The 15,728-nt window shown below is 36.9% G+C and overlaps 1 protein-coding gene across 1 annotated transcript in view; it reads left to right on the top strand.

Annotated features, from left to right (window-relative positions):
- Positions 1–15,728, top strand: part of PTPRE (protein tyrosine phosphatase receptor type E) — a 125,475-nt gene that overhangs the window by 87,309 nt on the left and 22,438 nt on the right. Inside the window, exons 6-12 of the mRNA XM_063435213.1 lie at positions 1,039–1,129; positions 2,390–2,466; positions 2,562–2,598; positions 5,432–5,529; positions 7,376–7,495; positions 7,960–8,120; positions 15,556–15,691. Coding sequence (XP_063291283.1) covers positions 1,039–1,129; positions 2,390–2,466; positions 2,562–2,598; positions 5,432–5,529; positions 7,376–7,495; positions 7,960–8,120; positions 15,556–15,691 — 720 coding nt within the window. The remainder of the gene's footprint in view (positions 1–1,038; positions 1,130–2,389; positions 2,467–2,561; positions 2,599–5,431; positions 5,530–7,375; positions 7,496–7,959; positions 8,121–15,555; positions 15,692–15,728) is intronic.

The raw sequence follows: 15,728 nt of genomic DNA, 5'->3' as shown, positions 1-15,728 counted from the left end.
GGAAGTGCGGGTAGGTGGGCGGCCGGCGAGGGAGCACTTCCTCTGAGCGGTCTGCTCAGCTCCCTCGCGCGCCGCAGAGTGATGCTGGGAGGCGGAGCCGGAATATGACGTCATATTCCGGCTCCCAGCATCACTCTGCGGCGCGCGAGGGAGCTGAGCAGACCGCTCAGAGGAAGTGCTCCCTCGCCGGCCGCCCACCTACCCGCACTTCCCAGCAGCCCGCCGGCCGCCCAGCATGCCTTGTTAGCCGCAAGGCTAACAAGGCATTTGCCCTGGGCATTTGGGGGCGGCTTTTTTTGCCGCCCCCTGAAAAATGCCGCCCAAGGCAAATTCCTTGTTTGCCTCGCGGCAAATACACCCCTGTACACACACGACAGATATACACACACTGTCACAGATACACACACAGAAATTAAAACAGGAGGGTTGCTTCCCTGGGGTGTAGTGGGAATGGGCAGCAGTAAGTACATTAGGTTAGTAGGTTTGCTGCGGCTGATGGGAATGGGCTGCTGCTGGTCCAAACTCCATCTCCCTTCCTCCTGCTGTCTCTCTCTCCCTGTGTAGCTCTCTGTGTGCGAAGAGGAAGTGAAGAGAACTTGTAATAACTTCCTCCCGGCGCTGAGGCAGTGCAAGGACATGGGCAGCGTCCGGCTGAATGGAGGTGGGCCGGGAGCAGAGCCATTCCCCCGGTGTGGCCTTAGTGCCGGGAGGAAGTAATTACAGTTCCCTTTACTTCCTCCCCACACACAGGGTGACAGGAGAAGAAGGGAACGGACTGACAGATACACAAGCACCACAACAAAATTCCTAATCGCCATGACAATCTGGCGCCTGTGATTTGTCGAGCCATGACCTATAATATTCATTTAATGAAATCCATAAAATGCTGTTCTGAATATAGGGATGGAAAACAAACTCCGCTAATAATGTGGAAGAATAGAGAACTGTATATCCCATTACCCATTTCAATTTCAACGTTTGTTGTAAATAAAAACATTTCTAAAATTATTATTATAATTATCTGGTCTATTTTTCTAGTCATTACAGCCCGGTAATATACAAGGATCACTAGAAGCAGCAAATAGAGACGAAAACAAAGAAAAGAACAGATACCCCAATATACTCGCTTGTAAGTTTTATACAAATAAAGAAAAATAGTTGTAATGGTGACTCTTCTCTGTGTCATGTTCTCATTTCTCAGTTGAAATACAAATCAGATGTACACATTTGTTACACTGTCTGTAGTTCCATATGTATGTATTTTTCCGTTCCATGTAACTGAAAAATATACGTTGCAGGCTACATTACAAGAGAGGAATGGGTATATGCAAAATAGCACCTGTATATCCTCAGGAAACTATTTCAACAGATCTCTCTCTCTCTCTCTCTTAGAACAAATTCCTTCCCCTCTGTCCTTTCCTTCAATCTCTTACTTACTGGACTACTGTTTGCTTTTTCAAAGCAGCTTTGGAAAGCAGAACATATTTTTTTTGTCCCTTCGGCAACTAACCATCCTCCTCAATATTTCGTTTTGTAACCAAATGGATACTACGAGCAACCATCAATTCGCAACCAGCTTGCTGCCTTAGCATTATTGTTTACTCTGTTTTACTCTACATTCAGTTATTTAACATTTAACGTGCATTCTCCCCTTTCTAACACAAGAAGCAATGAAAGTGGTGGTTCATGCGCTAATTGGTGAGATTCATCAAAGTGTTACAATCTGAAAAGTGGTACAAAGTTCTAAAAGTGGGACAGTCATAACGAAGTTTGGTAACTTTCGCATACATTCCGTTGGTGATTGCTACAAATTTGCACCACGTTTCAGATGGTAAAACTTTGTAAATCTCCACTGTTATCCCTTAACTGAAATGTTAAATGTTAAAATTGTTAAATGTTAAAAATAAATATAGTTATTTTTAATGTGAAAGTGTTAATTTTATCTGCATTTAGTCCCACGTTTTCAATTTTAAAAAAGCAAGTAAACTAACCTTCTTTTCTAGAGCCAATTCTGTCTCTTTTGTCTGGCTCGGACCGCCTACAATGAGATCATCATTAGTGATGATTTCTGTCCAATCAAGTGTTTCTCATAGAGAATCATTGGAGACATATGGCATATATGTGGCAATCACCAGCACAATACTTGTCATAGTAGAAAAGCATCAAATCCAATGTTTCTCTCTGAGAAGCACTAACTTCTGTTTTGAATGATAGATCAAATAAAATGAGCCAGGAAACCCTTAAAGAGTGGGAGAACTGTTAAAAAGGTTATAAAGGAACACATTTACTTAAATGTTTTATTATTTATGTTAGAGTGTACATTTTACATAACAGAATGTTAATGTAATAGATAGTAATCTCAGAAATCTAATGCTTCATGTCTTTTCAGATGATCACTCCAGAGTCATTCTTACACCAATTGATGGCACGCCTTGTTCAGATTACATTAATGCTTCCTATATAGACGTAAGAGATAGATTTTTGTTGTTTGTGTTTTATCATTACTGCGTTTTATACATGCAGCTGGAGTTACGGCAATAATGTGTCTTTCTGTTTTTCAGGGCTATAAAGAAAAGAAAAAATTCATCGCTGCTCAAGGTAACTATTTGTTTCCAGCATGTACACTGACAGTTAGCGGGGGTAATCGTGCTTGAGTAGTGCTTTAGCATAAAAAAGCTAGACATTTGTCTTTCATGATATATGATGTTATGTTAGCTTGCATAAATTTAAAAGGTCAATCTGAGCACCATAACCACATCATTTGTACCGACTTGGTTATAGCGCAAAGACCCTGTTCACTGTAGCCTTTCTTTTAAACCCCTTAAGGACCAAACTTCTGGAATAAAAGGGAATCATGACATGTCAAACATGTCATGTGTCCTTAAGGGGTTAAATAGTTTTAAAAAATGTATTTATGTAAAGCCAACTTCCAGGGCTGTCAGTCAGATAAAATACTGTCTTTCTGGTTAGCAATATCAGTTTTGTGCAAAGCCGCTTATGTGTGATTTAACTTAATTCTTCCTCGTACAGTGGATGGCTGATCATGATTAGAATTGTAATCGATAATAGCTTTATATGACAAATAAACATTTTAATGGATGCATCAAAATTAATACCGGAAAATGGCACTTGAACGGATACAGTGCTAAAGTGTCTTTTTTATATGAATCCCTAAATCTCAGTAAAGCACCCATCTATGGAAAACTTTGAATCTGAGATTTGTCCTCAATACATCTCTATGAGAAGCATTTGATTGGACAGTGCTCAGCAAAGCGCTGAGCAAAAAGGGGGTGGATCTTGTTCAGCTAAAGAGGCCAGTTTTACAGTTTATGAAAGATACGTTTTTAGGGCTTGAGAGATATTTGTGTATATTTTAATAAATATACATTTTGGAAATTATGTGCTTTATAACAACGTAGGCATCTATGGATGTAAATTTACCATTGATTTAGGATTAACTTTAAATGTACCTAGTTTTACCGCTTATAACTCCCAGTTATAATACTGGAACAGTTAACCTGAGATTGGATGTTTTCATATAAGATAGTCGAGGTTTATTGTGTTAAGGATGACTGTATGCTCCATGCTGTGTGCATACTTATTTTGAAATAAATCCCATGAAATTAAACAAATATCACTTTTTCCAAGTCGCAGATGGAACATATCATTATTACATGAAAGCAAATATCCTGTTGTTCGTAATTTGTACTAAAGGAAATCTTGAACGTATTAGATGTAACAGTGCTGAACTGAGTTCAGCTGATACCTTTTCAAATTATTCAAATTGACTCCCTTTAAAAAAGTATTCATCTAATAGTTTATTTCAAAACATTCTTATAATGTGATAATATAAGTGTTCTTTTTATTATATATATATATATATATATATTTATATCACGTTGGGGAAGAAAACACAAGCTAGCATCCAGTGTAGTTGAACAACTCTTTTAATCCTCGTTTATAACCACATCACTACTGTTTAGCAAGTACCTGTTACCATGTCTGTCTTTACTGTTTGCAAGTAGCATCTGTTTCCCGGCTGCAACATTTCACAAATAGTGAAGGCGAGTTAAGAGCTGCCGCTTCTAAAAGCCAGGTGCCAAGTTGTGGCTAATGCTATCGCTACTCACTACCAAGCTACTGTGAACCCAAAAAATGGAACCATAGCCTCAGGCTTAGTGTGAAGCAATAGCTGAATACCCATACATGCTACTGAAACAAAAAGTCTAACTACCAAACCTGTCACCGAGTTTCATCACCACATAGTGTGAAGTGTGCAATCCACTAATATGCATGTGGTTGGTATTTACAAGGGAACTGATATGGGCGAAGGGCTACAAATGTGTTGTTGGAAACCTGTTGATAATGTGTAACTTGCACAAGCCACTGATTGTTGTTGTTAATGACGACAGCTTACACTTGTCTACGTGCCCTTAGTGAGTAGTTTGATTGGAGATACATTATCTTTGTAGTGTGCATGTGATAATGTAATGCTATACAAACTATATAACACATATCGCTTTGTGTAATATAAACATAAAACATATAACCAAAACAAATCATATAAAATAAGCACACACTGTGTTATAAGGGCAGTTGTATATAAAGTACTGTATACATTTTAAAACTTCAACTGAGTAGCTAAGCAGCTATTACTGGAAGAGGAGGCTTAAAGGGACACTATAGTCACCTGACCCCAATACAGCTTAATGTAGTGGTTCTGGTGTCTATAGTGTGTCCCTGCAGGCTTTTTAATGTAAGCACTTCCTTTTCAGAGAAAATGCAGTGTTTACATTGCTGTCTAGGAACACCTCTAATGGCAGTCACTCAGATTACCACTAGAGGTGCTTACTATGTCAGTGCTGCACAGTGCACAGCATTGACATTCAGCATCTCAGCGCTCTGCATAAACGTTCCCCATAGAGATTGGTTGATTCAATGCATCTCTGTGAGGATATGCTGATTATCGTGGTACAGCATTTTGCCTCACATGCGCAATAGCCTCCCAATGCTTTCCTATGTGAATGTATTGGATTGCCTGAGATAATAAAGTTTGATAATCTCAGCCATATAGGTGGTGCGAGACAGGGCCAGCCACAATGAAACCGGTGCGGCGTGTGAAACTTCACCTTTTTACTACAAAGAGAGGGGGGCTGGGTACCTAAATAGTAATTTTACCACTATAGTGTCAGGAATACATGTTTGTGTTCCTGACACTATAGTGTTCCTTTAAACTAATACGAATATCATAATTTGAAAGGGAAATCTGAAGATATAAGATAAAGCGCATCATTGTTTACAAAGTCAAGTTAATTATTGACTGCTTTAACTATACAAATGCAATCAATCTGATTATATATATATATATATATTATATACTACCAAAATTATTTGATCAAATAATTTTAATCTGTTAAATTCTTTCTTGTAGGCCCAAAACCTGAAACGGTTAATGATTTCTGGAGAATGGTTTGGGAGCAGAAATCCGCAATGATTGTTATGCTAACCAACTTAAAAGAAAGAAAAGAGGTAAATACCAATTTATTTTGTTAATATTCTTTGCAGCAAAATCTTCTTTTTTTTTATTTTTATTGCTCCGTTTAAAGCGGCACTGCCATGCCAAACTTACCTTTCCCCAATCGCTTCCTCTTCTCTCCCTCTCTCAGAATCTGTTCTTCATTTCTTCCTGTCGGCTCTAGTTTTTTTTTAAACAGGCTTAGGGGCATTTGGGATTGACTAGGGGGGCTATTAGATGTAGTGGAGTCAGGATGGGGTGTTAAATAAAAACTGGATTCGACTATGACAGTGCCGCTTTAAGTCACTACATTTTATGAAGTATGTTTCAAAGTCCAAGCATTGTATTAGTAGGAGAGGCATGCGATAGGAAAACAGAGTAAAATGGTACGGACATGACTCAGAGCTTGTGTTAACATGCTCAATCCAAGGTTATTTTGAGATCAGTATAAAACTGATTCTTGCATAATCACTGTCATTTCCTGTAAGTGATACAATGAGCAGTAATGGGATATGTCTGTATTCCAGTACAAGATGTATACACAATTTTAAAATGCCAAATAATGTGCAGGACTTGTAAGCAAAACACAATCAATTATCATAGTCAAATGTCTTGCCCTGTTTATGTGCTATATAAATCCATAGATATTAGAATTCCATAAATGTAATGGGGGAGGATGTATAGTAGGTAATATTACTAGAAATGGGCAAAAAAAAAACTATTTGATCTGTCTAAAAATACTAAGAGATTGTTTCTATGTGACCTTTATTTCCTAATGCACAACTGGTTGAAACTAAAAGAACATTGTAACATTAAAAATAAATCAATATTTGTTTTTGAATTAGCAAAAATTGTTTTTTTTAGTTCAGATTTAAGGTCCCCACTATTACAAAACACAAAAACCATAGTGCAAGAAAAAAAAAAAAACACATTAAACTTAACAGTAATTAAGTGCCAGAAATATGATGGTTCTATGGCACATGAATGGCAATTGCTGTACTCAACTAATCCAGTTCTTCATAGAAAAGCTTAAAAGCATTGTTTTTTAGAAGCATTAGCTATGTTTGTTGGCATCGTGCTAAATAATGCTGAATAAGAAGTCCTTTAAAAAACTGAATGTCTGAAGGTGGAGGTTCCTTCTTCTGTTTGTCTGCCTGTCTGACAGTTTGAATAAATGTAAGCATTGTCATTTCTCATAAACTGCAGTGTTTTACACTGTCTGAGAAAAGTGACAGAATCTTTGCACCAAAAACACCTCATTGAGATCATTACATTTTGCAACTTAGCAGCTAGGTTTATTAACCCTCCCTAACCCCCCTATCTATCTATCTATCTATCTAGTAAAATCCCAGCACTAGAAGTAATGACAAAGATTCTTGTTAAATGAACACTCCATTAAAAATAAACAACCTTAAGATATATCTTTAAAGAAAATATGCATGTAGTTTGTTTTGATAGCTTCTATGAGCCCTCACCTTCTCCTCAGCACAGACTCTCTGTAGCTGAGGAGACTCCCAATCACAGACTTCTGAATGAGCTGACTTACAGTTTGTTCAGAAGTCTTGCCAAGGAAGGTGCTTTGGTTTATTGACAGCCCCTTGAGTTTAGGTCCATGGAGCTAAACTACCAGGAAGTAACGTTCCAGCTGTCTTAATGACAGCCAAGTGGGTGTAACAAGGTTCATTTATAAAAACAAAGCTGATGCCTATTGAAATCGGCACTTTTATAACGTGAGAAAAAAAGTGGACGCGCTTCAGCAAACTTCAATAGTCACTTATGTGTTTCTGTAACGTTCCTGTAATTCTGTTTGTCCGATCTTGTTTCGCTTCCTTTCTATTTATCATATTTTGTTTCAAACAGGAAAAATGTTACCAATACTGGCCTGATCAGGGCTGCTGGCTTTATGGAAATATCAGAGTCTCAGTTGAGGATGTGATAGTTCTTGTGGATTACACAATTCGCAAATTTTCCATACAACCGGTATGTGGTAACTTTGTATATGGCTTAATGATGAACTTTGTGAAGCCACCTTTAGATTTATGTGATCATAAATTTTATTCAATATTGGTTGTACACTTTATTTGTTGTGTGGGTGTAGTGTTTTGTATATTTGTTTAAGGGAAATTAGTTTAAAGTGTGCATATGACATGGCTGTACTTTATAATTAAAGGGAAAAAAAGACAGCCTCTAAACTTTACTAACAAATGTTTGTGCAAATAACATTGAATATTAAATATAGTACAGTTTATGTTGTTGACTTAATGATTTATACTTCAGTTGTGTTCGTGATTAGATGTGCATAAAACTGGGAGGGATGGATGGATGAGTATGGAGTGTATGTTGTGTCCCACAATTTTTCAGGATTTTCACTGTGATGGTACAGAGGTTAAATTTTACAACATTGTAAGTGTCATGTCATCCAACATTGCAATATTTGTTTTCAGGTTCATGATGGTTGCAAAACTCCAAGGTTTATTACCCAGCTGCATTTTACCAGTTGGCCTGATTTTGGCGTGCCTTTCACACCTATTGGCATGCTGAAGTTCTTAAAGAAAGTGAAATTCTGTAATCCAGCGCATGCTGGGCCTATCATTGTTCACTGTAGGTGAGTAATATACACCAACGTAACACTTAATGTTAATTTTGTCATTTTCATAACGAAGTGTTTTTCACAAATATTGAACAACTACAAAAAGTCGGACGTTTGTTGGTAATGCCCAAGTTCATCCTTGTTGGAAGCACATTTGGCTGAAATTACAGCTGTGAGTCTTTTGTGGTAGGTCTCTAGAACCTTTGCACATGTGGTTCTTGCATTTTTGTTTTTCATTCTTCTTGGCAAAACTGCTCTGTCAGATACGATGGAATAGTTGAGGGAATAGTATTTTTCTAAAGATTCTATATTAGTTTGAGGTCTGGGCATTGGGCCATGATAAAGCTATATAGCTTTTTGGTTTTAAACCACTTCATTACAGCTTTTGGTTTACATCTGAAGGGTTAAAACCTGGAGGACCTGGCACCCAGACCACTTCATTGAGCTGAAGTGGTCTGGGTGACTATAGTGTCCCTTTAAGCTTGTCCTCAGTCCTAACCAGTTTTACAGTACCAACTTGTATCACTGGTGTGCTTCACTGTGGGGATGACAGTCTCAGGGTGATAATTTGTGTTGACTTAGCACCTCGTGTAGCTTTTTGGTCTCACTGGAGATTTCCACACATTTGGTTTATCTCCAAAATTCCCTCTGGCAAACTGGATATTATGTGTTACTTTTTCTCAGCAATGGATTTTTTCTTGCCATGCGTACTTGAAGAACAGTTTTGTTACTAGTTACAGTTGTCCCATAGACAGTTTTCCCATCCCAACTGTGGATCTCCAGCTTTTTTTCAGATTTACCATCAGACTATTGGTTGTTTATCTGTCTAATGTCTGCCTTACCCAGTCAAAGATCTATTGTGGACTACTTTCTCTAGGCAGTATCACAGCTGTGCCATCCTTTCTGTCTGTTTTATTTCAATAATGTATTTAACAGTGCTCCAAGGAATATTTAAAAGGTGTGTGTGCATTATGATGCCTTAAAAGTAAAGTTATCCTGGCTAACAGAGAATGAGGGACTTTGTAGTCTAAAAACAGTTGGGGGTCACTACTGAACACCCCTAAAATAATATGTATTGATTTTGCAAAATTAGCGTCCCCAATTGCTCTTTTATACAGTTTACCAAATAAGTTCAAGTGAATATAATTGTATGCAAGGGACTTTTTGTGACTAGCGTGTACCCTGACTAAATTCCTCATTAAAGAGAACTTCTGTTATTTGCTCATATCCGTCAGAAAACCCTATGGTTTGTGTGGTCAGCCACGGAAATATCCACCCTTACAGTATACACGATTAGATTATAGTCTGTACGTTTAACTGTTAGAATTCAGTTTCCTTTATTTGGAATGTTTATTCAATAAGCAGGTAACTGGCAACCAAACTGCACATTTGGGGAAAAAATGCCTCCCAAGTCCTGGATTCTGTGATGGGAGTTTATCTCTGACTTTTTTCAATGTCTGTTTTATCCATTGAAGTTACACAATGTGTAACAATTTTATAATCTTACCAAGTTTACCAAAATATCTTCTTTTTTTTTGTGTGTGTAATTCTTAACAATACCTCTTATATCTGGGGTTGCCAAAGCCAAATGCCTAGCTGTTGCAGAACTACAGCTGTATGGGTTATTCGCTAAACACAAATTGTTGTGATTGAAATCTGAGTGACAAACCTTGGATGGAGAACTTTCCCAAATCAGCTGTTTTAGCTTTAGTTTTGCCATTTGGTTTTATTTGCATTCATACCAGGCTGAGTGGCTCTGCCCATTTTACTGGCTTGGCCGTCAATGTCTTGTCTCTATCATTTTTTACTAAGTATGTTGAAAAAAGTTGTTTTAATAAAAAATGTACATTTAGTGTGGTTTAATATAATATGGTTTATTTTTAAAATGAGAATGTCACATTTTAACTTTGGATAGCTAACCAATGCTATTCCTTCCGATAGTTTATTTAGTTTAAATGCTGCAGTATGATACTTGGAAAAAAAGAAAGATAAAATAGGTCTGTTGTCATTTATCTCTTTTGCATTAGACATTCCCGCTAGCTATGGAGCATGTGGGCCAGTAGCTAAGTTGCTTAACAGGGAGCATTTTGTTGACATTGTCTTTCCGTGTAAACTGATAGCTATTTTTCACACACTTACGGATTACTGATTTTTGTGGAAGAACATTTTGTGCAAATAACAGTTAAATAACACAGCAGTCACCCAGACCTTGACAACAAAAACAAAAAACGAAGATTAGAAAATATTTCAAATGGCAATCACTATTTACTAACGCTGGCTGTACAGAGTCAGAATGCATTTCTTCTGCTAGTTGTACAGATTACATTTCGAACAATGCGTGCAATGTGTTATGTATACTGGCGTTTGATAGCTGTTAAATTATGGGAGAAGGGTGGACGCTGGTGGGCTGTGTAAAGTGGATCTTTGTTGCTAGATCTCTATAGCCCTATTGTGTAGTTGTGCAACTGGTGCTTGTGTGTGCCTTTATCTTCTGTTGCCCGTACCAAAAATAAAAATAAAATTGTCAGTCCCTTTAATTCCTAACCTTCTTGCATTATTTGTACATATAGTGCCAACATATTTATATGTTGTGATGTCCCCGGCAGCAAGTTTATATCCATAGTGCGTCTTCTTGGTATCACTGGTCCTGGTGCCTTATCTTCATTCTGCTTTACATAGAACTTGTACTCTCTCTTGCCTTGTTTATCATTCATTAATATTTTTATTTTATTAACCGTGGCTACTTTTCTCTGTCTTCTTCCTGTTTCTTTGTGGTCTCTATTCTTGTGCGCAAGTTTTGTTTCCATTTTCTTTGTAGTCTTGTGCCTTTTTTTTTTGCTGCTGCCTCCCTGGAATTAATTTAAATCCTTCCGCGCTGTTAACCCTATCAATACCAGAGAGGACAATTTTTTTGTAATTTGTTTTTTATAAGTTCTCTCTGTAATTTTCCATTAATTACAATTATTACATATCTTCCCACACACCATATTGATGCACCCTTTTATTTTTATTTCATAATTTCCCCTAACTTCAGCTCATAAATGTTATATTACTAGACATTTTAATAGACTTAGCATTCAAAGCATTATCTTTGCTTTTGTTGCTTTCAATGTCAATCTTATATATTTTTTCAAGGTAAAGTCAAAAAGATAAATGTTTTATTTCACTTGTTCTCCTTCTTTAATTGTTACTGGGGACATAAATAGATGTTCCCATTTCTGTTGAGTACCTTGGTTCTTTATCCATAGTAACTTCTTCATAAAGACGTGCATTTTTCTTTGTCTAATACTATTCATTGTATTAATAATATTGGTACCGGCTATCATTGGCAGCTGATAAAATTTAAAGATAGTGGGGTACTTGATTCTACCCCCAGAATTCAGCTCTGCCTCCCTGACCTGTTGGTCTCTGCCATTTAACAGCATGTACAGCACCATAAACCTATATATTCATATATTTGAGAGACAAACATCACTTTAAAAAGATTCAACTTCACCAACGGTTGCAGTTCTCCTATGACATCCCTGGAAGACAAGACAACATGTAGGCCGGTCTTGGAGAACATCCAGAATCTGATAGCCCAATGCAATGTCAATGTGTGCTGTCAGAAATCCTGTTATAGCAGATTAAGCATATCTAAAGGGTCTATATGCAGGAAACGGGGTATTTAATAAAAACGGCCTAAGTAAAATCTTGACTTGATTATTTTCTTAGCCTATGAGAAGCATCTAGAGCCATCACTAAAGGAAAAGGGTGGAAACTTAACTACTAATTGTGGCAGACTCAAAATGCATTTTTTTTTTTTTAGCAGACATTTCTTATTAGTAGTTATCATTAGTTCTTATCATACAAAATATTTTTTTATATTGTAAGATAAGAAACTTCAGTTTGATCAGGGGTATTCTATTAAAATTATTTGCAGTTCCCAAAAGAAGACAGATGGAAAATGCTACCTGGTATAGAAAGTAGAACAGAAAATAACCTTATAATGCTCAAATAGACTAGTAAAATACATGGTCAGTAAAACATTATAATAATTAAAAAAAGGCATTACTGATCTGTCTAGTGATCACTTAAGCTCCCAGATACCAATGAAATAGGAGAAGAAAAAGGGCTTTATTAAAGTGTTTGCAAACTAGCCCCTACTATATTATTATTAATATTATATACTGGTTAGCATATATAAGCGATCCTAAAAAAACATTATGTACTAGTAGCAGTTAAAGTAACCACCATTTAGTTTCCGAGATCGACAGTGGTAAGGGATACAAAATAGTGTCTCATATGTATGCCCTTAAGTGGTTTGGAAACAAAAAAACGGTAAATGTACAAAGAGGCTATGATTAGGGGTATCATATGTGATCAACCAACAGACCGAATTTCAGTTATATGCCTCCTTTACATAGGTCAGGTTCTCCATTTTCATTGAGGCACCGGTGCCCTGAGCTAGAGGGATTTACATATACACTGGACTCCTGGTAGGCCCTTAGAAGAAGTCTAAAGATTACTGCATGGAATTGCTGATATGAGTGCAAGAAACCATATAGATTTTTTAGTGAAGTTAAAGGTCATTTAATAGATCTTGGGGAGCTTATCTATTTTGACAGCCCCAGTTCATGACTTTTAAGTTTTTAATTGTTACTTTCATGAAATATATTTGTCTGATGTTTCTTACAAACACATGCACATGTCTATAGGTAGAGGTACTGTGAGACAGAGAGACTGATTTCATTTCTTTTCCTAGCCCTAATGAAGGCAGACACAAAGTGAGACTTTTGACCAATCCTATCAAATTCAGACAGCCCTGGATTTATATATCCCACAGCTGCAGATTAAAGGGACACTAAGGGCACCCAGACCACTACATCTCAATGAAATAGTCTGGTTGCAGTGCCACTGTCGGCTCATGCCTGCAATATAAAACATTGCCATGCTTTGGGAATAGCTTTGTTTAAATTGCAGGTTTAATAGGTCTCTAGTGGCTGTCTTCCTAACAGCCACTGGAGGTGTTGTCTCTGCTATTACCGAGTTAAACTCGGTTATGATGAAATTCTACACATAGAGCAGCATTTGATTGGTGCAGCATGGCAATTTTGGCATGGGGAATCTTTGGATTGGTTGAGATCATGCTCCGTATTTAGCACTGTGCTCCAGTACGGCACCTGTGTTACCCTGATAAATATGATGCTAAAAGACTATTAACACTAATAAGTGGATATAAATATGTGTTACTTCTACCTATAAATAACAATAAGAAAAGCCAATGCGTTCACGGACAATGTGCATTGTTAACGGTTTATGGTCTGTATCAGTTTAGCATAAAATTCCGCTAAGTCTGCAAAATAATGACTTCCTGTTTACCTGGGCCTGCTGTTTTGTTCCATTTGATTAGGCAATGTTAGAGATTATGACGAATTTAACATTGAAAAACCACAAAAGATGCTCAATATGTTAAGATCAGGCTTCCCCAAACTCCATCCCCCTCCAGATGTTGCTGAACTACAACTCCCATGATTCTCAGCCTATTTCATTCATAGAATCATGGGAATTAAAGTTCAGCAACATCTGGAGGGCCGGAGTTTGGGGGGGCCTGGTTTAGATAGTATTAAGATGGCCTCTTTATTAGATGCATCTCTTTACCAACTTAATTAATGCAATATCTAATCAGTAAATCTTATGGTGGCAACTCACTGCTTAAAAGTTAGGCAGACATAGTCATGGAGTTTATTGCCTCAAACTAGACATTAGAATTAGGAAAAATCTGATCTGAGTGACTTTGATTGTGGGAATGATTCTTATAAACTGTACAGTTTTACAAAGTTGCAAACAATGGTGCAAAATAAACAAACAAAATCAGTTCTGCAGGAAAAGCAGTGTTTGAATGCACAACAACAAACCAAACAATTCACAAACCAAACCTTGAAATGGATGGGCTACAACATAAGACTTCACCGGGCTCTACTTTTGTCAGCCGAAAACAGGAAACTAAGGCTACAGTGAGCATAGGCACAACCAAACTGGACAGAGCAAGACTGGACAACTAATGAACTGTTCTGATGACTATTGACTGCTGCTGCAACACACAGATAGTAAAGTTAGAATTTGACGTAAAAACATGAACCAATGGTCCATCCGACGTGGTCTCAGTCTGGTGGTAGTGTAATGGTGTGGAGAATACTTTCTTGACATAAATAAAGCCCCTCAATAGCAACTGAACATTGAGAACTGAGCACTCTTTGGGCATAGTCTACTCAACTTCTAATTGCTAGTTCCATCAAGCTGGTCCAATAAACCGAACAATGAATTTTGAACACTCCAACGGCCTCTACAGATTCTAGATGTCAGCCCAATAAAACCTTTGGAATGTGGAGGAATGGGAACTCTGCAGTACCATGTCACCATTGACCAAAATGTCTAACGGAATGTTTCTAGCACCTTGTTGAATCAATGCCACAAATAATTGAGGCTGTTCTGGGGCAAATAGGATGGGTCATACCGGTATTAGAAACATGTACATAATACATTTTCCAATGAGTGTATACTGCATAGATAAGTTTTAGTTTCGTTCATTACTACACAAACAAACAGGCCAGAAAAAGGAAAGAGGATGTTGTGACCATAAGACACAGGATACCATTCCCTTTCCTTTCGGAAGAAAAATATAAATACACATATATAATTTATTAAACAAGCTTGCCACCTAGTGGTTTAGTACTGTTTGACGAGAGCTACTGTTTATGCAAGGGATGGTAAATGTTTATAGATTATGACTCCCAAGAGACTACTGTATTTGGTTTTCTTCATACTCATGTATATATTAACTCTGTATGTAAACTCTATAGTGGTCTTTCTCAGTTTTTTTTTTTTTTTTTTTTTAATCCTACAGAAATCATAGTCACCTTTAGTAATAGTAACATATGCCACTAAATGTATATTGCAGGACAGGGATGTATGTTTTGTAACGTACCTTGTATTTATTGTTAGGTTAAAAGGGTGTTGCCTTTCTTAAATGCATGAAAAATTGTATGTGCAATATTGGCAGCCACATATAGTACTCAATTTAATATTTTTGGAAAAACATTTAAATGATTTAATATAAAACAAAATCGTAAATCAATATATATATATTTTTTAGATTTTACTATTTTGAAGGGATAAAAGGTTTATCCAAAAAGCTTATCCAAAAATATTTAATCAGGCCATAGTTGGAACAATGCAAATGTCATAATAACTGGACAATTATTAGCCAATATTCATGATTATGAAATTTGTATTTGTGTATTACATTGTGATGCAGATATGAATCTGAGTTAACAGTTGTAAATAGGTCTGGGCCTGATTTGTTCACATTATAAACCTCACCTCTATAATAACTTTTTTTGTAAAACCGAAATTGACTAGGAATAAAGCTTTTATACCTTTAGCAATAAATATCTAACTATGCTTCTAGTGCTGGCGTTGGGCGAACGGGCACATTTATAGTGATCGATGCCATTATTGACATGATGAATGAAGAAAAGAAAGTTGGTGTCTTTGATTTTGTTGGGAAAATTCGGAATCAACGTCCTCAAATGGTTCAAACCGATGTAAGTAAAATATCTCTACATGTCCTTTCTAATTGTA

This window comes from Pelobates fuscus, chromosome 10, assembly GCF_036172605.1.
Source record: "Pelobates fuscus isolate aPelFus1 chromosome 10, aPelFus1.pri, whole genome shotgun sequence".
Lineage (NCBI taxonomy): Eukaryota > Metazoa > Chordata > Amphibia > Anura > Pelobatidae > Pelobates > Pelobates fuscus.
Note: the sequence above shows the minus strand (reverse complement) of the source record. Positions and strands in the feature narration are given on the sequence as shown.